Source organism: Ictidomys tridecemlineatus, chromosome 1, assembly GCF_052094955.1.
Source record: "Ictidomys tridecemlineatus isolate mIctTri1 chromosome 1, mIctTri1.hap1, whole genome shotgun sequence".
Lineage (NCBI taxonomy): Eukaryota > Metazoa > Chordata > Mammalia > Rodentia > Sciuridae > Ictidomys > Ictidomys tridecemlineatus.
The window spans coordinates 144,536,696-144,560,330 of record NC_135477.1 but is presented as its reverse complement, the minus strand read 5'-3'; the positions used below and the strand labels follow the sequence as shown (position 1 = coordinate 144,560,330).

The following is a 23,635-nucleotide window of genomic DNA, read 5'->3' as shown; positions in this document are numbered from 1 at the left end:
CTAAATATCTTGTCTAGCATAGAAGGAATTCTTAACTATTTTCAGAGGTCATTTCACCTTTGCTATTAGAGAACACAGGAAACATGTACTTAGGGAAGTCATTTCTACAAAACTCATAAGTTTAATGTTACTAAACACATGCTGTTTTCCTGTATTCTATTTGAATTTTCAGTTAGCTTTGATTACATTTTGCCTTGATTTTTTTTAAATTTGTTAGTGTTAAGAGGTTTTTGAGGAGGTGAGTTTTTTATTGTAAACTTAACTATGATATAAATAAACTATATTTAGAAAAATATCTTGACTGATTCCTGAGTTATTATTTTAAAATGCTGAAATTCTAGTCAATATAATGAAAGTATTTGATGAAAAAATTTATGTATTAGCTTAGTTTTCTGACGTTTGTATTTCAAAACATTGTATTTTTGGAGGAGATTTTGGTTGTAAATCTAAAACTTAAGAAATGTCATTCTTTTTTTTTTTTTCCTAGTTGATAATCAGTCTTAAGCTGTGTAATTTACTGTGACCTATGGAGTTAAATCTAGTAAGCACTGAAAAATGTCCTGTGATCTAATTTCTACCTCCTTCTTTTACCTTACTGTTCACTAATCCTTTCTTGCCCACTGGCCTTCTTTTCTCTTCTCAGAAACATACATTCTTTGTTCTTGATGAAGTGGCCTTTTTATTAGTTGTTACATTAGCTTGAATGCTCATCCCTAAGTTTTTTCATGGCTGGCTGCTAGTTAGTAGATTTCAGCCTAAATGTCACTCTTTCTTAATCTTTAGTCTGAAGTAGTAAACCTTTCAATATGGCATTGTCCTATTTTGATTTTATATGTACGGTCATCTACCATCTGGTAATCTTATTTATTTGTTGATCTTTATGTACTTTCGGTGCCTAGCACCTAGTAATCAGTGAATAGTTCACTGAATATATGAACTAAAATGAAACACTGGCTTCTTTCACTTGACATTTTTGAGGAAAATAGTCATCTTAATTTTCTTACTTTCTGAAATAAGTTCATTTGAATGTTTCATTTTATAAGAGGTTTTAAACATATTGTTACTTTGTTTGAGCTAATGCAAATGATTTGAATTTTGTTCCCCTTAACATTTCAATTGTTTTGTTTTGTCATTTAGATTAATTGGAGGATCTGACAACAAACTGATTTATAGACATTATGCCACCCTATATTTTGTCTTCTGTGTGGATTCTTCAGAAAGTGAACTCGGCATTTTAGATCTAATTCAAGTAAGTTAACAACTGCTTCTTAATGTTTTAAGTAACAGTTTTATGTTTTTTGAAACTTTTATGTATAAAATTTTCTAAGAACTGGAGTGTAACTCATTGGTAGAATGCTTGCCTAGCATGCCGAGACCCTGGATTAAAATCATAGCACTGAAAAGATTTTTTTTCCCCCCTGGAATGATGTTTTGTACGATTAGAAAAAAAAAGTGTTTCATAAGCTTTTGGGTGGATGAAAGAATAGAGACTATAGAAATAAGCAGACTAATTTAATCTGATTAAAACTAATCTCAACTGATTTCATCATGCTTTTTTCCTGTTCATGTGAATTACCACGAGGAGCCAAAAACTCATGGATCTCTCACCACATGTATCCAAATCTGACTCTAAAACCTACTTCCCGTCTCCTGAAAAATCTTTTCTAACGTCCCTACAACTTTTACCGTTAATCTCTATTTATATTACTTCACTTTTTTTCTAAGTTAAATCTTCCTTTTCTTATGATACTACCTTCAACCCTCTCAAGTAGTAGCTGTTTTCTCTTGCTTTTTTTATATCACTGAGCCTGGAGGTATGCTCTTTGCTTTTTCCAGAACATTCTCTCTTCTAAAATAACTTCAGATTTTATTATATATTATCCCTCTTCTGCATTTGGTTGCAGTCATCTCTTTCTATCTCCTATTTCTTGGAGATTCTGTTAACAAACTGTCAAAGGTCTGAGATTTTACTTTGTTTGCAAGCTGACAAGTTAACCTTCATAGTTTCATGGATGTTGGCATAAGTTAGGAAACTCCTGGGCCAGAGATAAAAGACTTTATTACTAATGGCAAAAACATGATTAAAAAAAAAATATCAGTTAAAATAACAACATTTGCTTTCACTGGTTCCTCAGTTTGAGGAGTGCCGCGAAGAGGGCCAGGAGAGACGTGTGTGTATACAGTATAATGAATTACATACAAGAAACCGCAAGCTTAGGGATCTGGAATTTTGATAAGGGGCACAGAACATATCTGCCTTTGTTTGGCAGGAAAATATTGTCTTTTTCTTCGTGTTTTTCTCTGGAGGAGGATGCTCTCAGTTTTCTAAAGGTGTTTGGTATATAGCATGCTGTAAAAGATAATCCAGAACAAAGATAGTGTGTTTCTACTCACAGTATCTGCAGAAACATGAAATACATAGAGAATTGTCTCCTAACAGATTTTATTTTCTGTTCACTGAAAATGAACTTCAAGACTGTTTATAATTCTTGGTGATTTCAATGTTTCTGTGTATAAATTTTTCAATAGCCTGGTGTCTTCTTGAAACCCAGTACTCTTCCTACAAAGAATTTTGCCTTCTAAATCATCTTACTAATAATTTCTAGACCTTATTTTTATCTGGACTTCAGTCATTTTATAATCTCAATTTCAGTTTTTTTTCTTTTGTCAACACCTCTTATCTTTTCATATTAGTTCCTTCAACAAGCCTTTGGGCCTATCAGGTCCCTTCATTTTAAAAATTGAATTAGAAAAATTTTTTACCCTGTGATCCTGCCATCCTACCTTTCCTTCCTCAGATTAAATTCCAGTCTGTCATTATAATCTTAGCTCTGTACTCTTACTTCCTTGCCTGCATTCATACATGTGAAAATATCTAGAGGAAAAGAAACAACCATACTTCCTGGTCTCACTTTTTTCCTTTATTTTTTTATTCTAATTTGTTATATATGACAGCAGAATGCATTACAATTCGTATTACACATATAGTGCATGATTTTTTATCTCTCTGATTTTACACAAAATAGAGTCACATCTTTCATGTCTTCATACATGTATTTAGGGTAATTATGTCCATCTCATTCCACCATCTTTCCTACCCTCATGCCCCCCACCCCTCCCTCCCCTTTGCTCTGTCTAGAGTTTGTCTATTCCTCCCATGCTCCCCGGCAACCCCATTATGAATCACCATCCTTATATCAGAGAAAACATTCAGCATTTGTTTTTTTGGGATTGGCTCACTTCACTTTGTATTATATTTTCCAACTCCATCCATTTACCTGCAAATGCCATGATTTTTTATCCTCTATTAATGCTGAATAATATTCCATTGTGTGTGTGTGTGTGTGTGTGTATATATATATAATCACATTTTCTTTATCCATTAATCTACTGAAGGGCATCTAAGTTGGTTCCACAAATTAGCTATAGTGAATTTTTTTTGGCAGGAAAATATTATCTCTTTCTGTAAAGATTGATGTGACTGTGTCCTGGTAATATGCTGTTTTTAAGTCCTTTGGGTATAGACTGAGGAGTGGGATAGTGGGTCAAATGGTGGTTCCATTCTCAGTTTTCCAAGGCATCTCTATACTGCTTTCCATATTGGCTGCACCAATTTGCAGTCCCACCAGCAATGTATGAGTGTGCCTTTTCCCCCACATCCTCGCCAATACTTATTGTTGTTTGTATTCTTAATAGCTGCCTTTTTGACTGGAGTGAGATGAAATCTTGGAGTAGTTTTGATTTTCATTTCTCTAATTGCTAGAGATGTTGAACATTTTTTCATATATTTGTTGATTGTATATCATCTTCTTAGAAGTGTCTGTTCAGTTCTTTGGCCCATTTATTGATTGGGTTATTTGTTTTTTTGGTGTTAAGATTTTTGAGTTCTTTATATACCCTAGAGATTAATGCTCTATCTGATGTACATGTGGTAAAAATTCTCTCCCAAAATGTAGGCTCTCTATTCACCTCACTGATTGTTTGTTTTGCTGAGAAGAAGCTTTTTAATTTGAATCCAACCCATTTATTGATTCTTGATTTTAATTCTTGTGCTATAGGAGTCTTATTAAGGAAGTTGGGGCCTAATCCAACATGACGAAAATTTGGGCCTACTTTTTCTTCTATTAAATTCAGTGTCTCTGAACTAATTCCTAGATCCTTGATCCACTTTGAGTTTTGTGCATGGTGAGAGATAGGGATTTAATTTCATTTTGTTGCACACCTGGTCTCACTTTTAATTCATGATCCCTAATCTCATGAGTTCTTAATGCTACCCAGTAATCAGATTTTATTTACTCTCATACTTCTATATGAGTTCTGATGTATCCTGCTTTCTGCTCAAACCTGCAGCACTGTTTCCACCTTGCTGCTTAGATCAAAGATAAAATTGACTCAATCAGAAGAGAATTTCTGCAGGCTTCCACTATCTACCTAGCTATCTACATCTATGTCTATGTATTTTTCTTTGTCTTCTGTGAGAAAGGAACTCACCAGGCTCTCTGCTAAGGCCAATTCATGTACTCATATAGTAGTTTTTACCTTGTCATCATTCTAGCAATCCTCCTTTTTTTCTTTTATATCTTTATTTTTTCCTGTCTTTTAAATCATTCCTACCAACCTACAAGATGTTCTTTCATTTAAAAAAAAAAAAGAATCTTTCCCCTAGTTCACTCTCCAGCCATTGCTTCATTTTGTTCCCTCCCTTGAGAATAAAACACTTTTTAAAAAGGATATACTATCTCAGATTTTTCTTCTCTTGTTCTCTCTTAAGCCCTCCAGTCAGACATCTAACCTTACTGTTGCTGAATCCAAGTGTTCTCATCTTTATTTGATGAAATACTTGCTTTACTTGGTTTCTAGGACAACCTGCTTACCTAATCTAAACTTTGATAATGTTTAGACCTAGGGTTCCATCCTTGAATGTCTTCACTTTTTTGGCTCTATTCATTTGCTAGGTGATTTTACCCAAATGTTATGTATTGATGACATCAACATTTAAGTCTTCAGCCTAGACCTTTCTTCTACTACCTATTGGGCAGTATCCTTTGGGTATCTTATAAAGACCTCAAACTTAACATATTCCAAACTGTAGTAGTCCATCAAAAATCTGTACCTCCTACACTTTTCCCTTATCATCTAATAGTAACTTCACTCTTCCAGTTGAACCAGCCAAATCTTGGCTTTTCCTTGACTTTGATTTTCTGATCCCTCCCACATCTGTTTCTTCCACAAATTCTATTGGATACATAGGATTTGACTGATTACTTCCTTCTGCACTGCCACCACCTTGGTCCAAGCCATCATAATTCTTGCCTGGATTATATTAGTAGTTTTCTGATTGGTCTCCCTGCTTTCACTGTTTTGTCTGTTTTCTCTTTGGTCTTTTCTCTGTGCAACAACCAGAGTGACATTATTAAAGTGCATGCCTTATGCTCTTTCATCCAAAATTCTTCCATGACTTCATTTTTCACTCAGAGTAAAAGCCAGATTTCTTAACCATGCTGCCATGAATGATCTGACTCCTGTCCCCTGTTACTTATCTTACTTCATCATCTAATTCCTTCATCATCCAAAATTTCTTTCTGCTTTGCTTAGTCTCCTTGCTGTTTCTCACATATACTAGACATGCCCATATCTCAGAGCCTTTTGTACTTGCTGATCTTTGCACCTAGAATGTTTTTCTATTTGATACTCCCATTGCTAGCTCCATCATTCTTTCAGATTTTGACCCAGATATAACCTTCTCAATATGGTATTCTCTGGCCATTCTTCCTAAAAGTTCTACATTTCCTAACCCCTTGCCTGTTTTTATTATTCTTTTCCTTAGCACCTATCACCAATATAGTATATAGTTGACCTACTTTGTTGTTTTTGTTATCATTTACCCTTATTAGAATATAAGCTCTGTGATGGCTAGGATTTTCATTTATTTTGTTTACCTAGTTATTCCCAGTGTATAGAGTGGCTTCATACATATAGTGGGTACTCAAACAATTATTGCTGAAAGAGTAAGTGAGCTAGTGAATGAGTGAGTACAGTTAAAGTCTCATATTTAGCATTCTATGTAAAATATCAAAGGTTAAAGGAGTTAGCTAGAACTTAAAATATAATAGTTACTAAATGGTACAGAAGTTGTTAAATAAATATAATAGTTACTAACACCATTTAAAAAAATCTGAGCTAAGTTGTTATGTTTAATTTATGAAAACCAGTAAGTTCTGTATACACTTAGGATTTTTATATTTCCTCTTTATAATACCTTCTATTAAAAAGTTAACTTCCAAAATATGTAGTTGCTAGAAATAATTGTACTGAATTAAGATTATTATGAAGGAACACACAGAATTTATGTTTTCTTTCTGAATAGTACAAAAATGTAAAGATGTGATGGTAATTGTAAGTTGGAGAAAACTGCATGTCAAAGGAAGTTTTCTTTGTCAAATAAGTTTTACGTTTTTGAAATCAGGTAAGGAGACATGGTTTGATCTGTAATGTTATAGAATAAATGAGAAATTAACCCATGCAGAAGCAGAAAACATAATAAATTCTGAGAAACCAAACTTAGAAATATCAGAAGTAGTTAAAGCTTTAGATATTAAAAATTGTCAATAAAGCAAAGAATAAAAATTAGTTAAATGATAATTGGACCTATTAATATTACCAGATTACTCTCAAATCTTTAATTCCAGGTTTTGAGGAAGGGATAGGTATCAGAATTAAATGAAACAAAATAATTGTAGGAAATATTCCAAGGGTATTTTTTTTTTAATTCGGAGGTGATGGGATGAGAAAATTACACTTTTAAGATAAATGTGTGTGTGTGTGCGCATGCTCACAAATATAATGAGGTAGAATATACATTTTTCTTAATATGTAAAGCTCTAAGAAAATTCAAAAAAATTTTTGAACTTGTGATATTAAATAAGCCCCAAGATCCTTGAACGTATGTTCATTTTATTCCACTACTTAAAAAATACTGTTTTGTTTTGGTTTCCTAGAATTTTCTTTTCTTTTTTAAAAATATTTATTTTTTAGTTGGTCACAATATCTTAATTGATTTATTTTTATGTGGTGCAGAGGATCGAACTCAGGGCCTTACACGTGCTTAGATGAGCACACTACTGCTGAGCCATAGCCCCAGCCCCTTTTTTTTCTTTTTTTATAAAGAAATGGAATCCACATTTGGCTTATATATGGATTAGTTAAATGTTGATCAGGACTATGTACTGCCATTGCCTTCTAACTTTATTCATTATTACATTTCTTTATTTATTTCATATATGGAGTCATTAATTGATTATATACATTTTATTTTAAGGTATCTTTGTATTTCTACAGAACAAGATTTTTTAATATGGAATTCTGCTTTTTACAACTCAGTTGTCTCTGACTGATATACATGGTAGATAAACACTACATTCCACATACTGTCTTTTACTTATCTGAGCTAACCACTAGAAGTGTTAAGAGGTAAAAGAGGAGAAAGTATTTCATTTCAAATTCAGTCTGTTCTGTTAAAGAGAAATATTGCAGTTAAGAACAGTTAAAATACATGTGAATTTTCCTAGGAGTAAATCAAAATTTTTTTTTTTTGTCTTGTATCCTGAGAGTAAGTAGTCATCTCTGATTATTTTTTTGATGCTGTGTCTCAACTTAATTATTAAGACAGAATAGTTGGTATATCTTAGAGGGAAATTAGGAGGGGAATTGTCAAAGAACAAATATCCTACATATTTCCTACGTGTATCTGAAGTATATTCTGTGATGTGGAAAGTGGAAACTATCTTTTGTGTTTTGCAGAATTTTTTAGCCATTAATGTTCAAACATTGACAATATCTTTTTTCTTTTTTTTGGGGTTGGGAATTGAGCTCAGCGCCTCACACATGCTAAGCATATGCTCTACCATTGAGCTACTCCCCTCACTCCAAGAATTTGTTTTGATATTAAATAAGTTAAAACAGAATTTCAGGAGAATTGTGTCATTTTTCCCATTACAAAAGTCAACTAAAGCTATTTTCAAAAGACCTTATAGAGTGTTTCTATGGGAGTCGATTGGAAATAAGTCTATAGTCTACTTTACAATTACCAAGTCTGTCACTACAAAGAACATATTGGAAGTTCTGTAGTTTTTGTCTTTCACCTTGATTACTTAAAGTGATTAAATACTCAAGAGGGAGTGCTGAGCACGCATGAGTCAGTCACTCTAAAAACATTGAATGAACAAAGATGCAAGTGAAAAACTTATTATGTTTGCTTCTCTTTCATCAGACAGCTTTTAGAGCTTATTTAAAACTGATTTTCTTGATTTGTTCATGTTCTGGTTTTTGAGAAAGGCAACTTTCATGTAAAAAGTAAAAGTGAAAAATTTATAAACCAAAAATTTAGATCCAAATCTCTTTGTCTTACATATTTTAAGAACAGATCAAGAAAGTATCAATGTATAACTACTAAATATATTTATAATTGTTATATTTTAGGTGTTTGAAATGATACCATTCAAATGATAATTGGAGGCAAAAATTTTTGTGCAAAGAGTTAGTGTTCCTAAAGTATGCATATGTTGTCTGAGATTTTACTTTATATCTTGTATCTAGGAGAAGGCATTATAAGTAAATTCTATGTGGAATTTTTAATATCGTAGAACCCAAATGAATAATCAGCTCTGTTTGCTTTATCCCCCAGTTCTTCATAAATTAGAAAAGAAAAAGAAAACTCCTTTTTTATTCTTGATATATACCATTTTGTTGCGATATTGATTACCATGTAAGCAAATTTCAGAATTAATACCTAGCTTTTTGAGGAGTCCTTTCTGTTGTAGCATGTCTTCGTTGGAAGTGTTAAAATATTTACAGACTTAGAATAAAAGTTCATTAAATATTAATGTTAGGTTGTTTGAGTTATTTATAAGTGGTCATATTGTCTCCAATTAGTTTCTTATGCCATACTGATAATGTTGAAGCATAAAATGTTCACTGGCTCTTTCTGAATTCCTACTAGTTTTCTATATTATGTGTAACAATTATCACAGCATCAGACTTGTTCATTTGTAGTGAAAAAATTAACAGCTAAACTTTTCTTTATGTTTAGAAAGATGTTTTGACTACAGTGTTAGAATATGTTTTGAAATCAAAGCACTGTGTATAGTATTTGTTATTATTATATTACTGATAATCTAACTTTTGTAAAATTGTTTTATTTATGGCTACTATGCTAATTTAGTATAATATAGACCAAGTTATTTCATCTTCATAGGCCTAAAATTGTTCAACTCTGTCTGAAATATGCTTGTTCAAACATGCTGCCTATAGATCTTTTAAGGTTGTTAGAAAGATCAGCAAATTAAAGCAATTTTGTATCTTGTAGTAGTTAAATCCATCCCGGTTCTGTCATATACTAGGTATATAACTTTTGGTAAGTTATTTTAACCTCTTTGATCCTACCTAGTTTTCCTTGCCTGCAAAGTGGAGGTAATAATATCAACCCATAAAGTAGGTGTGAGCATTAATTAAAAAAAAAAGATATTGTATAGATGATTGTGACTAGATCATTGATGTATGGTAGTCTGGTTTTTCAGTTAACGTTTTCATTAAAGCATATATTTTTAAGAAAGGCATATGAACTATTTTATTACTATCCAATTAGATAAAGGATTCCTTTTATTTTTCTAACTTTCTCACTTTTATAAGTTTTTGTGAAAGAAATATTTATATCTACCTTGCCATGCTATCCTATTTGTTGTGTGATAGCATGGGATGAATTTTACATGGTAGCACATTTATATGATAAGAAATAGGCTGAATTGGGGAAACTTGTAAGCCAACAATATTTAAATGGAAAAGATCCCTTGATTTTCCCATTATCCCATAGCAAATTAATGCTAAGGCAGGTGCTGTGGACCTACTGAACATAGAGTGGTATATCTGTGGAACCACCCCTAGCCCATCATTGTCCTTTTATTATCAGAATAGGCTCGAAAGGATTGTCTGTAGTGGAGTGACAGATATGCTGTGTAAGCCTGGGATATCTAGGATTAGTTGCCACCTGGTTTTAAAAACTGGGAAAACCTACCCAGTCCTTGGAGATTGTGGGAAGTTGTGGCTCCTCTGTGGAGGTGAAACAAACTCCTGGTTCTATGGGAAATTGAGTTCTTGTGCAGTTCCTACTGATGGAAAAAGAGGGAGATCTTGCCCAGCAGACTTCTTTTCTAGGCACTCTAGAGTGAATTGTGAATGCCCAGGATCATTTTAAAATGATTTTGTCTACTAACCATATTCTTGTTTCTAGAATATTTTGAATAATATTTGTTTCTCATATATATGTGGGAAACCAGGAAAATATTTCTACAAACAATTTGGAGACTATTAAAGTTGCCTAGTATTAATCTTTTTCCTCTTATTTTCATGGTTGAGAAGTTCAGTTTCCAGTAATTAGAAATAAAATAATTACTTCCAATTTTTTTATCACCACTTTTTCATGATTAATCCTGGTATAAAATTTGATGATACCTACATGTTTTGTTGCTATCTCAGCAGTCGTCTTGGGCAGCATCATGGTGTCAAGTTGGTGTCAAGGTAGCGTCAGATGATAGTATGAGCTTGAGCCTTAGGTCTACAATCTAACAATTGGGAAAATTACTTAGCTTCTTCTTTTCCTAGTTTTCTTTTTAGTAAGTGATGATATACATCCTTATCTTGACAACACTTTGTAAAAATTAGAGCTGATGAAATATATCTACCTTGCCATCTTTTTTTTTTTTTTTTTAAAGAATTAGAGCTAATGAATATAAGCAGCCGGCATAGGGCATAGAATATAATGGACACATTATTCCTGATTTCAAAGTGATAAAGGGTATATTTTGGAACTTAGATACTTACAGTCAGAATTTTGGAGCTGGGAAGCATTTAAAATTTATTTTCTCTTCCATAATATCGGTTTAGGAGAGAAAAATTAAGCCTACGATACTGTTTTCCTTTGATTTAAGGTAAACTGGTCATTTCCTAGTGTAGAATGGTTGTTTATAAGGAAGTAATAGGAAAGTGACCTTTGAGCTTAATATAATTTTTTTTTCTTTTTAGCTGGGTGCAGTGGCACATATCTATAATCCCAGCAATTCAGGAGGCTAAGGCAGGAGGATGGCAAGTTCAAGTCCAGCTTCAGCAACGCAACAAGGCCCTAAGCAACTTAGCAAGACCCTTTCTCAAAATAAAAAATAAAAGGGCTGAAGACATGCTCAGTGGTAAAGTGCCGCTGGGTTCAATCCCTATTACCAACAAAATTCTTTTTTCTTTTTAGAATTTAAAAAAATTTTCCTTATTGAAAATATTCTAAACTTACAAAAGAATGGAGTATATAATACAAAGAATTCTCACATACCATATATGTTCACCCAGACTCCTCAAATTTAATATCTTCCATAAATACAGTATAATTATTAAAATTAGGAATGTGAATTGAGCTACTATAAACATTGATGTGGCTATGTTACTTACAGTAGTATGATGATTTTAAGTTTTTTGGGTATAGACCAAGGAGTGGGATAACTGGATCAAATGGTAGTTCCATTCCCAGCTTTCTTGCACTATAGAAATCTTGTTAAAGAAGTCAGGGTCTAATCTGCTGTGATGAAGATTTGGGCCTTCCTTTTCCTCTGTTAAGTGCAGGGTCTCTGGACTAATTCCTAGGTCCTTGATCCACTCTGAGTTGAGATTTGTCCATAGTAAGAGATAGGGGTTTAGTTTCATTTTACTGCATATGGATTTCCAGTTCTCCTGGCACCATTTGTTGAAGAGGCTATCTTTTCTCCAATGTATGTTTTTATCACCTTGTCTAGTGTGAAATAATTGTATTTATGTGGCTTTGTCTCTGTATCATCTATTCTGTACCATTGTTCTACATGTCTATTTTTGTGCCAATACCATTTCGTTTTTGTTACTATAGCTTTGTAGCACACTTTAAGGTCTGGTATTGTGATGCCTCCTGCTCTACTCTTCTTGCTAAGAATTGCTTTGGCTATTCTGGGTCTCTTATTTTTCCAAATGAATTTCATGTTTTCTTTTTCTATTTCTATAAGGATGACATTGGGATTTTAATTGGAATCACATTGAATCGGCATAGTGTTTTAGGTAGTATGGCCATTTTGACAATATTAATTTTGCCTATCCAAGAGCATGGGAGATCTGTCCATCTTCCAAGGTCGTCTTCAGTTTTTTTCTTTAGTGTTCTATAGTTTTCATTGTAGAGGGGAATCAACAAAATACTTGGGAATCAACAAAAGAGGTGAAAGACAAGTATTTAATTTTTTTTTGAGGCTACTGTGAATGGTGTAGGTTTCCTAATTTGTCTTTCAGAGGATTCATCACTGATGTATAAAAATGCATTTGATTTATGGGTGTTGATTTATATTCTTCTGCTTTGCTGAATTCATTTATTAATTCATTTATTAAGTTTTGTGGTAGAGTTTTTTGGATCCTTTACGTATAGAATCAGGTCATCAGCAAATAATGGTAGTTTTGAGTTCTTCTTTTCCTATTCATAACCCTTGAATTTCTTTCGTCTGTCTAGTTGCTCTGGCTAGAGTTTCAAGGATGATTTGTTGAATAGAAGTGGTAAAAAAGAGCATCACTGTCTTGTTCCAGTTTGTAGGGGATGCTTTTAATTTTTCTCCATTTAGAATGATGTTAGAATGATGATATATTTTACAGTATTAAAGTATGTTCCTACCCTCCCTAGTTTTTCTAGTGTTTTGAACATGAAAAAGTACTGTATTTTGTCAAATGCTTTCTCTGCATCAATTGGTATAATCATATGATTCTTTTTTTATATATGACAGCAGAATGCATTACAATTTTTATTACACATTTAGAGCACAACTTTCATATCTCTGGTTGTATACAAAGTGTATTCACACCAATTCATGTCTTCATACATTTACTTTAGATAATAATGATCATTACATTCCACCGTCATTTCTAACCCCATATCCCCTCCCTTCCCCTCCAACCCTTCTGCCCTCTCTGGAGTTCATCTGTTTCTAATGCTAAGTGAAATTAGCCAATCCCAAAATACCAAATGCCAAATGATTTTTCTGATATAAGGAGGCTGAATCATATGATTCTTATCTTCAAGTCTATTGATGTGATGAATTACATTATAACCTTGCATTCCTGGAATGAACCCACTTGATCATGATGCACTATTTTTTAAATGTTTTTGTGTGCGATTTGCCAGAATTTTGTTGAGAATTTTTGTATCAATGTTCATCAGGAATATTGGTCTAAAATTTTCTTTCCTTGATATGTCTCTGCCTGGTTTTGGGATTAGGATGATATTAGCTTCATAGAGTGAGTTTGGAAGGGTTCCCTCCTTTCTATTTCATTGAATAATTTTAAGAATATTGGTATTCTTCTTTATAGATCTTGTAGAACTCAGCTGTGAATCTGTCTGGTCCTGGGCTTTTCTTGGTTGGTAGGCTTTTGATGGCGTGTTCTGTTTCCTTGCTTGAAATTGATCTGTTTAGATTGTGTATATCATCTTGACTCAGTTTTGTTGATCATATTCCTCTAAATTTGTTGGTATCTTCGAGGTTTTTTTATTTTACTGGAGTATAAATTTTCAAAATAGTTTCTAATTGTCTTCCGTATTTCAGTAGTGTCTGTGGTGATATTTCCTTTTTCATCAAGAATTTTAGTAATTTGAGTTTTCTCTCTCCTTCTTTTCATTAGTGTTGCTAAGGGTTTGTCAGGTTTTTTTTTTTTTTTAAGAATCAGCTTTTTGTTTTGTCATTTTTTGAATTGTTTCTTTTGTTTCAATTTCATTGATTTCTTCCCTGATTTTAATTATTTCCTGTCTTCTATTACTTTTGGTGCTGGTTTGCTACTCTTTTTCTAGGGCTTGTCTTTAAAGTCAGGTCATTTATTTGTTGACTTTTTCTTCTTTTAATGAATGAACTCCATGTGATGAACTTTCCTCTTAGCACTGCCTTCATAGTACCAGAGATTCTGTTAAGTTGTATCAGAGTTCTCATTTACCTCTGAGAATATTTTTTATCTCCTCCCTGATGTCTTTTGTTATCCAGGTGTCATTCAATAGTGTATTGTTTAGTCTTCAGGTGTTGGAATACCTTCTATTTTTTACTTTATCATTGATTTATAATTTCATTCTATATATGGTCAGATAGAATTCAGGGTAGTATCTCTATTTTTTTTTTTTTTTTGTATTTGCTAACACTCGCTTTGTGGCATAACATTTGGTCTGTTTTGGAGAAGTATCCATGTGCTGCTGAGAAGAGAAGAAAGTGTATTTGCTCATTGATAGATGGAATATTCTATATATGTCTGTTAAGTCTAACTCATTGATTGTATTATTGAGTTTTATAGTTTCTTTGTTTAGTTTTTGTTTGAAGATCTATCCAGTGGTGGTAGCGGTGTATTAAAGTTACCTAGTATTATTTTGTTGTGGTCTGTTTGGTTCTTGTAGTTGAGAAGGGTTTGTTTGATATACTTAGCTGCCTTGTTGTTTGGAGTATAGATATTTATGGTTGATTTATATCTTTTGATGTAGAATTCCTTAAGCAGTATGAAATACCCTTTATCTCTTTTCACTAGCTTTGGTTTGAAGTCCACTTTATCTGAGGATGGAAACCCCTGTTTGTTTATGTGGCCCATGTGAGTGGTACATTTTTTCCCACACTTTCACCTTCATTCTATGGATGTCTTTTCCTGTGAGATGAGTCTCTTGAAGACAGCATATTGTTGGATCTTTTTTTTTTTTAATCCACTCTGTCAATCTATGACTTTTAATTGATGAGTTTAGGCCATTCACATTCAGGGTTATTATTGAAACATAATTTGTATTCCCGGTCATTTTGGTTTATTTTTTATTTTTAACTTGACTTGGTTTCTCCTTTGATTGAACTAAAAATCATTTCACTAGCAAGGCAACCATTTTTTTAGTTTCTAAGGTTATCTATTGACTCCAGAAGCCTTGGACAGATCCTGATATTAATTCTTTCCCACATACTAATGAGGATACTTTAGCAGACACTCCATTACATAGATATAGGATTGGTCTCAAAACCCTTTTCCCTAGGTCAAAGTCTCAATAATATGACTTCCCTCTAGTGTCAGAAGACAATACTACCATTATGGCCAACAACACAGCTTCTGCTGTGTGTTTTCTATTTCTTTTGCTTTTTTGAGGTACTCAGATGTCTTCCTCCTGGTTTCCAAAGACACATAATGACTTTTCATTTGGTTCTTATTTTTATGTTTTCTTTGAATTTTATCATCTGATTTAGGTAGATGAAATTCTGTCCCTCTGCCAACTGGACTAGTTTATAATTCTCATAAATTGAATTTATGTTCTCATGGATTTGTCTAGTTGTATGGTTAAAGCACTGTAAAACCATTGAGAATTTACTGAATGTACTTCAATGAATGCTGTGAGCCACTTTTTTGTTATTTTTCTATTTTAAAGGAATTTGCAAATGGGATATTATCTGTTAAGTATAAACATTTTAAATTTTTGCTATATAATTTTCTATATTTTTCAAAAAATGTAATTTCTTACTTCCTACATTAAAAACAAAGTACTATTTTTTGTTGTTATTTGAGGGGTATAAATAGTAAATAAGAAGGTGAGTTCTGCATTGAGACCTTTTAGATTAAATTAGGACCCTGCCATTTACCTGTTAGTAGTTAACGTTTTGCTTTAGATTACTTTTCTGCAAATGGTTGATAGTAAGAGTATCTGTCTTATGAGATTACATGAAGGATCAAGTAAAATAATCTATTTAGAACACTTGCAACAGTGACAATAATATGTATTTAATTTGTTAGGTTTTTTTAAAAAAACAAATCACAAAAGAGTCATTGATGTAAACTCTTTCAGAATCATTATGATGATATAGAAGGTAGATGGTCCTTTCAGCAACTCTTAATTTCCTTATATTGAAGTCAAGAGTTGAGTATGTGTGAGGTACACAGTAAATGTTTATTTTTACTAATATTGGCATGTGAATGTCTATAAACTCATCATAGGCTGAGTTGAGTGCTGTTTACACACCTTCAACATCATACTTTAAAGATTCCAAATAGAACATTCAACAGTACCTGTTGGAGAATGACATAGGCTTCATTCATAGCTATTGTTCAATTGATTTGGTTTTAAGTTCAACCTATCTTCCTTACCTCTGTTGGTATATTCAGTATTTTAGTGGTAATTTTTTATTGTTTGCATGAACTAAATAAACCAAGTTGTATTTCTCTAGAACATTTTGCTGGTGACTAAAATGGTTTTTTTAAGGTCTCTGGGAACACTATTAGTATTCTTAAATCCATGGCTCCTTTTCTTGCACTGAATAATTTCTCTGTCATATAACATGTCAATTTAACCCTTTTTAAAAAAGATATTCATACATTTTGTTTTTTTTTTACCTTTTTAAAAAAAATTATATGACCGTGGAATGCATTACAATTCTTATTACACATATAGAGCACAATTTTTCATATGTCTAGTTGTATACACAGTATATTCACACCAATTAGTGTCTTCATACATGTACTTTGAATAATAATGACCATCACATTTCACCATCATTTCTAATCCCATGTCCCTTTCTTCCCCTCCAACCCCTCTGCCCTATCTAGAGTTCATCTAATCCTCCCATGCTCCCTCTCCCTATCCTACTATGAATCAGTCACCTTATATTAGAGAAAACATTTGGCATTTGATTTTTTGGGATTGGCTAACTTCACTTAGCATTATCTTCTCTAACTCCATTCACTTACCTGCAAATGCCATGATTTTATTCTCTTTTAATGCTGAGTAATATTCCATTGTGTATATATGCCACATTTTTTTTAGAGAGAGAGAGAGAGAGGGAGGAAATTTTTTAATATTTATTTCCTTTAGTTTTCGGCGGGCACAACATCTTTGTTTGTATGTGGTGCTGAGAATCGAACCTGGGTCGCACGCATGCCAGGCAAGCGAGCTACTGCTTGAGCCACATCCCCAGCCCCTGCCACATTTTTTTAATCCATTCATCTATTGAAGGGCATCTAAATTGGTTCCACAATTAGCTATTGTGAATTGTGCTGCTATAAACATTGATGTGGCTGTGTCCCTGTAGTATGCTGTTTTTAAATCCTTTGGTTATAGACTGAGGAGAGGGATAGTGGGTCAAATGGTGGTTCCATTCCCAGTTTTCCAAGGAATCTCTATACTGCTTTCCATATTGGCTGCACCAATTTGCAGTCCTACCAGCAGTGTAGGACTTTTTTCCCACATCCTCGCCAACAGTTATTGTTGTTTGTATTCATAATAGCTGCTATTTGGACTGGAGTGAAATGAAATCTTAGAGTGATTTTGATTCGTATTTCTTTAATTGCTAGCAATGATGAACATTTTTTTTAATATATTTGTTGATTGATTATATATTCTCTTCTAAGAAGTGTCTGTTCAGGTCCTTGGCCCATTTATTGATTAGGTTATTTGTTTTTTTGTGTGTGCTTAGCTTTTTGAGTTCTTTGTATGCCCTAAAGATTAGTGCTCTATCTGATGTGTGAGGGATAAAAATTTGCTCCCAAGATGTAGGCTCTCTATTCATCTCACTGATTGTTTCTTTTGCTGAGAGGAAACTTCTTAGTTTGAGTCCATCCCATTTATTGATTCTTGGTTTTAATTCTTGCACCAAAGGAGTCTTATTAAGGAAGTTGGGGCCTAATCCCACATGATGAAGTTTAGAGCCTACCTTTTCTTCTGTTAGACTTAGATCTCTGGTTTCATTCCTAAATCCTTGATCCATTTTGAGTTAGTTTTGTGCATGGTGAGAGATAGGGGTTTATTTTCATTTTGTTGCATATGGATTTCCAGTTTTCCTAGCACCATTTGTTGAAGAGGCTCTCTTTTCTGCAGTGCATGTTTTTGGCACATTGTCTAATATAAGATAATTGTAATTTTGTGCGTTAGTCTCTGTGTCCTCTATTCTGTACCATTGGTCTACCAGTCTGTTTTGGTGCCAATGCCATGCTGTTTTTGTTACTATTGCTCTGTAGTATAGTTAAAGGTCTGGTATCATGATGCCTTCTGGTTCACTCTTCTTGCTAAGTATTGCTTTAGCTATTCTGGGTCTCTTATTTTTTCCAGGTAAATTTCATGATTGCTTTTTCTATTTCTATGAGCAATGTCATTGAGATTTTGATCAGGATTGCATTAAATCTGTATAGTGCTTGTGGAAACATGGTCATTTTGATAATATTAATTCTGCCTATCCAAGAGCAAGGTAGATCTTTCTATCTTCTAAGGTCTTCTTTAACTTCTTTCTTTAGGGTTCTCTAATTTTCATTATATAGATCTTTCACCTCTTTTGTTAAGTTGATTCCCAAGTATTTTTTTTTTTTTTTAGGCTATTGTAAATGGGGTAGATATCCTCATTTCCCTTTCTGAGGATTTGTCACTGATGTGCAGAAATGCTTTGATTTATGGGTGTTGATTTTATATCCTGCTACTTGCTGAATTCATTTACTAGTTCTAGAAGCTTTCTGGTGGAACTTTTAGGGTCTTCTAGGTATAGAATCATATCATAAGCCAACTTGAGTTCTTCTTTTCCTATGTGTATCCCTTTATTTTCTTTATTCCAATTGCTCTGGCCAGTGTTTCAAGAACTATGTTAAATAGAAGTGGTGAAAGAGGACATCCCTATCTTGTTCCATTTTTTAGAGGGAATACCTTCAATTTTTCTTCATTTAGAATGATGTTGGCCTGGGGCTTAGCATAGATAGCCTTTATGATGTTGAGATATGTTCCTGTTATCCCTAATTTTTCTAGTGTTTTGAACATGAAGCGGTGCTGTATTTTGTCAAATGCTTTTTCTGCATCTATTGAAATGATCATATGATTCTTATCTTTAAGTCTATTGATGTAATGAATTACATTTTTGATTTTCGTATGTTGAACCAACCTTGCATCCCTGGGATGAATCCCAGTTGATCGTGGTGCACAATCCTTTTTATATGTTTTTGTATTCGATTTGCCAGAATTTTATTGAGAATTTTTGCATCTATGTTCATTAGAGATATTGGTCTGAAGTTTTCTTTTTTTGATGTGTCTTTGCCTGGTTTTGGAATCAGAGTGATATTGGCCTCATAGAATGAGTTTGGAAATGCTCCCTCATTTTCTATTTCCTGAAATAAATTGAAGAGTATTGGTATTGATTCTTCTTTAAAGGTCTCTAAGAACTCAGCTATGTATCCATCCAGTCCTGGGCTTTTCGTGGTTGGTAGACTTTTTATGGCCTCTTCTATTTCGTCACTTGAAATTGATGTTTAAATTATGTATATTACCCTGATACGTTTTAACCCTTTATAATTTCATTTATTATTGTAGAGCAGCAGGATCTATTTCTCCTGAACTTTAACAATTTCCTAAACCCAGAAATCAATTATTTTTTTTAACTCAGAAACTCCACTTAAGGATATATTTTGGCATCTATTTTTATTTTTTCTTGGGCACATTTTTTGCACAAAGGAATAATGTAAAATTAATATGTAAAATTAATATTGACATATATTGAATGTTTTCTTTTATGAAATGTTATTCTGAGTCTTTTTTTTTTTTTTTCGGTATGAGGGATTAAACCCAGGGTGCTTAACCACTGAGCCACATCCCCAGCTCTGTTTATTTAGACAGGGTCTCACAGTCCTGCCTTAGCTCCCAAATCAACAGGCATTACAGGTATGCATCACCATGCCTGGCTAAATTCTTTATATTTATTCATTTTGTCACTTATTATTTATTTATTGTTACTTATTTATTATTTACTGTTATTTGTAACTCATTGTTACATTAGAGTAGCTCCTTCCCAGGGGGGGAAAAATGTTTAGGGTAAAACAGTGTATTCTGTGTTAAACTTCTAGTGGCCTCATATATCTTATATTCACCATTTATGTGTTTTTTTCTCCTGTGGTGTTGGAAATTGAACTCAAGGTCTTAGACATGCTGAGCTATATCCTCAACCCTCAGTATTCTCTTAATTGCATCATTTTCTCTTGAATTTGATTTAATCTCAGGTTGTTTTGTTCAGATACATGGAGTATACCATGTATATGTACAGACAGCCTAAGTATATAATAGACTATACCATCCACTTTTGTGGACGTATACTGTACAATGTTTTCCCAATGAATAAATTGCCTAATGATATAATTCTTAAGCTATAACCCTTTGTTATTAAGTGATATGTGACTTTCTTTAAGTACCTTTTAATTTTTTTTTTTTTTTTTTTTTGGTGATGCTAGAGTTCAAACCCAGGGCCTCATGCATGCTAGGCAAGCATTCTACCATTGTGCTACATGTCTAGCCTCTTAAATACTCTTAAGTACCAAATTGCCTTTCTGTTACCCTTTGGTGCCTGAGTATATAGATTTTTTTTTAAATGAAACACAGGAAAAATTCTGTTGATTAAAAAAAAAGAACAGGAAAAGGGGACTCTTGGGCTCAGGCTGTAACTCAATAGTAGAGCGCTTGTCTAGCATGCATGAGGCCCTGGGCTCAATCCTCAGTACTAGGGCAAGACAGGGGGTGGGGTAGGAATCCTTTTTATGTATAGATGTGGCATTTTTCTGATTAGCTTTTATATTTATGTTGAAGCATTACTAATTTTTGGTAATTATTAAAATGAAATAAAACTTAAAAAATATGATTCTTTTAGCAAATTCAAAGACCAATGGGAGAGTAATTCCTCTCCCATTGGTCTTTGAATTCCTTGAGGCCAGAAATTAAGTCTTTGGTGTTATATGGACTTTAGTGGCTAGTTACTTGATAGATAACCTGTTAAGAGTGAAATTGGTTTGGAACTCTTATCCTTCTTTAAACGAAACACAAGAGGGTGCTATTTACCATGTCTCTTCTAGATTTACCTCTTTCTTTTTCCTTATAAAATTATAATACAACAGTAGTTTTATTATTATTTTTGTCCTGGTTAGAACTCCTAAGAAACTTTAAATGTTTTACATAATTTCATAAGTTTTAGGAGTATTTGTTTTGTATTGGCCTTCTCCATGTAACATATGAATTTTTATTTACCTTGTGGGCTCTGGGTTTCTAATTATATTAAATAATTTTTGCTAAATCAAAAGAAAATGAGTGGAAAATTGTTTGCAGAAGGTCTTTGATTTTTTTTTAAAAAACCCTGAACTTAGTATTATGCTTTAAATCTTAAAAATTCTTTTTTGTAAATTAAGAACATACAGTTATAATGACATTTTGCTGCAAGGCACTTTTTTTTTTTAACTATGCACATTTTTCATAGTTACTATTTGGTTTAAATATGGGCAGTGTGTTTTTCTAAGCCAACAAGAAAACCACCCAATCCTGGTAGCCCGAGCATTTAGTTACCTTTCTTTTATATCAGTTTTTACCAGGAGAATAGACTTTCCTATTTGTTTTAGTATTTATTACAGTCATCACATTTTGAGCAGCCAGATACATAATACTGGGTGCTGTTTGTTAGCTATCTTCAGGAATTGTGCTGGGTATTTTATCTAAATGGTTTAACTTAATTGTTGTGATAATCCAGAAAATTAAGTAGTTTTTTCATTATTTTATAGTTCTGATATTTTAAAGAAGTTAAGTAATGCTCAAGGCTATAAAGATAGATAGCAGCACAGCAGGAATTTAAAGCCAAGTCTTTAGTTTCAATGCCTATGGTCTTCATCTTTCTACCATATTGCCTTTGTAGGCAGCCCATGGTTTTGGCCATTCTGAGTTCACTGGTGGCACAATTAATGTTCTCAAGAATATTTTTCTTTTTTTTTCCCAACATAGTAAATTATGATAATGTTCTATAAGTGCATGTAAGTGAATAAAAGCAGTGGAACTGGTAAAGGAATACTGGAAATTCTGTTCTGATAGTAATTTTTGTTCTGATATTAGTAAATTATTTTAGAATTAAGGAAGACCGTGCACACTATAAACAAAAATTAATTCCAGATGGATTTGGTACAAACATGAAAACTAAAATAATGGAACTTCAATTTTCTTTTGTGAAACAATCTTCCTGTCCCTATTGTAGGCAAAGTTTTCTCAAGTTGAGCATTAAAAAATATTAACCATAAAGGGGAAAAACAAAAATTGGGCTGTATTGGATGTTAAAACTTCTTTCCTTCCAAGGATACTTATTCGGAGAATGAAAGGCATGTCACAGAGTAGAACAACATATTTGTAATATGTACATATAACAAACGACAGTATCTAGAGTATATAAAGAATTCCTATATATCAATAAGAATAAGATAAACAGACCCATAGAAAAATGAGCAGAAGTCTTGAATAGGAATTAAAAAGAAGTTATCTAAATATCTAATAAAAGTGAAATGGTTCACAATCTCATTGGCTATCAGGGAAATACAAATTAATATCATGATCTACCTACACACATCCATGAATAGGACTAAAATTACAGTTGACAGTATATGTACTGACAAGAATCTGGAACAACAGGAACTTTCATGTACTGGTATTTTGAGAGTAATTTAGTTTGAAAATCTATTTATTTAGCGCATTGTATGCTGAACCTGAACACATTACTTTTTTACCCAGCAATTCTGCTCTAGATATACATTCAGTAGATTCATTCATTAAGACATAAGGATGTTCTTAATTGTACTAATTGTAATAGCCCCATATTGTATAACCAAATTTATGTCAGTAGTAGAATGGATAAACAAGTTGTGGCATATACATTCAATGGCATATTGTATGAGAATGAGCAAGCATTTTATTATGTAATAATGTGAGAGAATATTACACAAAAAAACCAATGAATTAAAGAAACCATTCACAAAAGAGTACAAATTATATGATCCCTTTTAAATGTGATTCAGAAATAAGCAAAAGATTCTGTAGTGTTAAAAAGTAGGAAGTGATAATCTTTGATGGTACCGAAGGATGATGAGTGGGGCTTTGGTAGTGTTAGCAATATTCTAAAACTTGATTTGGGCTTAAATTATGCAGATTATGTTGACTCTTTGGGAATTTGTGGTGGTGTATAGTCTTATAATTTGTGTGATTTTCTGTATGTATGCTATACTTCAGTAAAAATTTATTAAGGAGAGTTAGAAGTTAAATGGCTTTACTTACCTAACTTTTAAGTATGATTTTATAAATTAGCATTGAGATCATTTTTAAATTAAAGACTTTCAGAAGTAAATATGCTTTTTCTTTTTTCTATTTTAAAATTTTTATTTGTTCTTTTTAGATATACATGGCACTAGAGTGTATTTTGACATATTATACATATGTGGAGTATAATCTTCCCATTCTTGTGGTTGTACATGATGTGGAGTTACACTGGTTATGTATTCAAATATGAACATAGGAAAGTTATGTTTGATTCATTTTACTGTCCTTCCTATTCCCATCTTCTCTGCCTTCCTTTCATTCCCCTTCATCTAATTCAGTGAACCCCCTTTATGTGTTAGAATCTGCACATCAGAGAGAACGTTAGGCCTTTGTTTTTTTGGGTTTGGCTCATTTCACTTAGAGTGTGCCATAATTTTGTTCTTCTTTATGGCTGAGTAATATCCCATAGTGTACACATACCACATTTTCTTTATCCATTCATCTGTTGAAGGGCAC

General features: G+C 32.8%; 1 protein-coding gene across 5 annotated transcripts in view; it reads left to right on the top strand.

Moving 5' to 3' along the window:
- Nucleotides 1-23,635, top strand: part of Ap3s1 (adaptor related protein complex 3 subunit sigma 1) — an 80,526-nt gene that overhangs the window by 29,427 nt on the left and 27,464 nt on the right. For all 5 annotated transcript variants that reach the window (XR_002485584.3, XM_021736035.3, XM_021736034.3 and 2 more), the window contains exon 3: nucleotides 1,138-1,249. Coding sequence is in view for 4 of the 5 variants with exons in the window: in XM_021736035.3 (XP_021591710.1) it covers nucleotides 1,138-1,249 (112 nt within the window). In the remaining variant the exon portion in view is untranslated. The remainder of the gene's footprint in view (nucleotides 1-1,137; nucleotides 1,250-23,635) is intronic.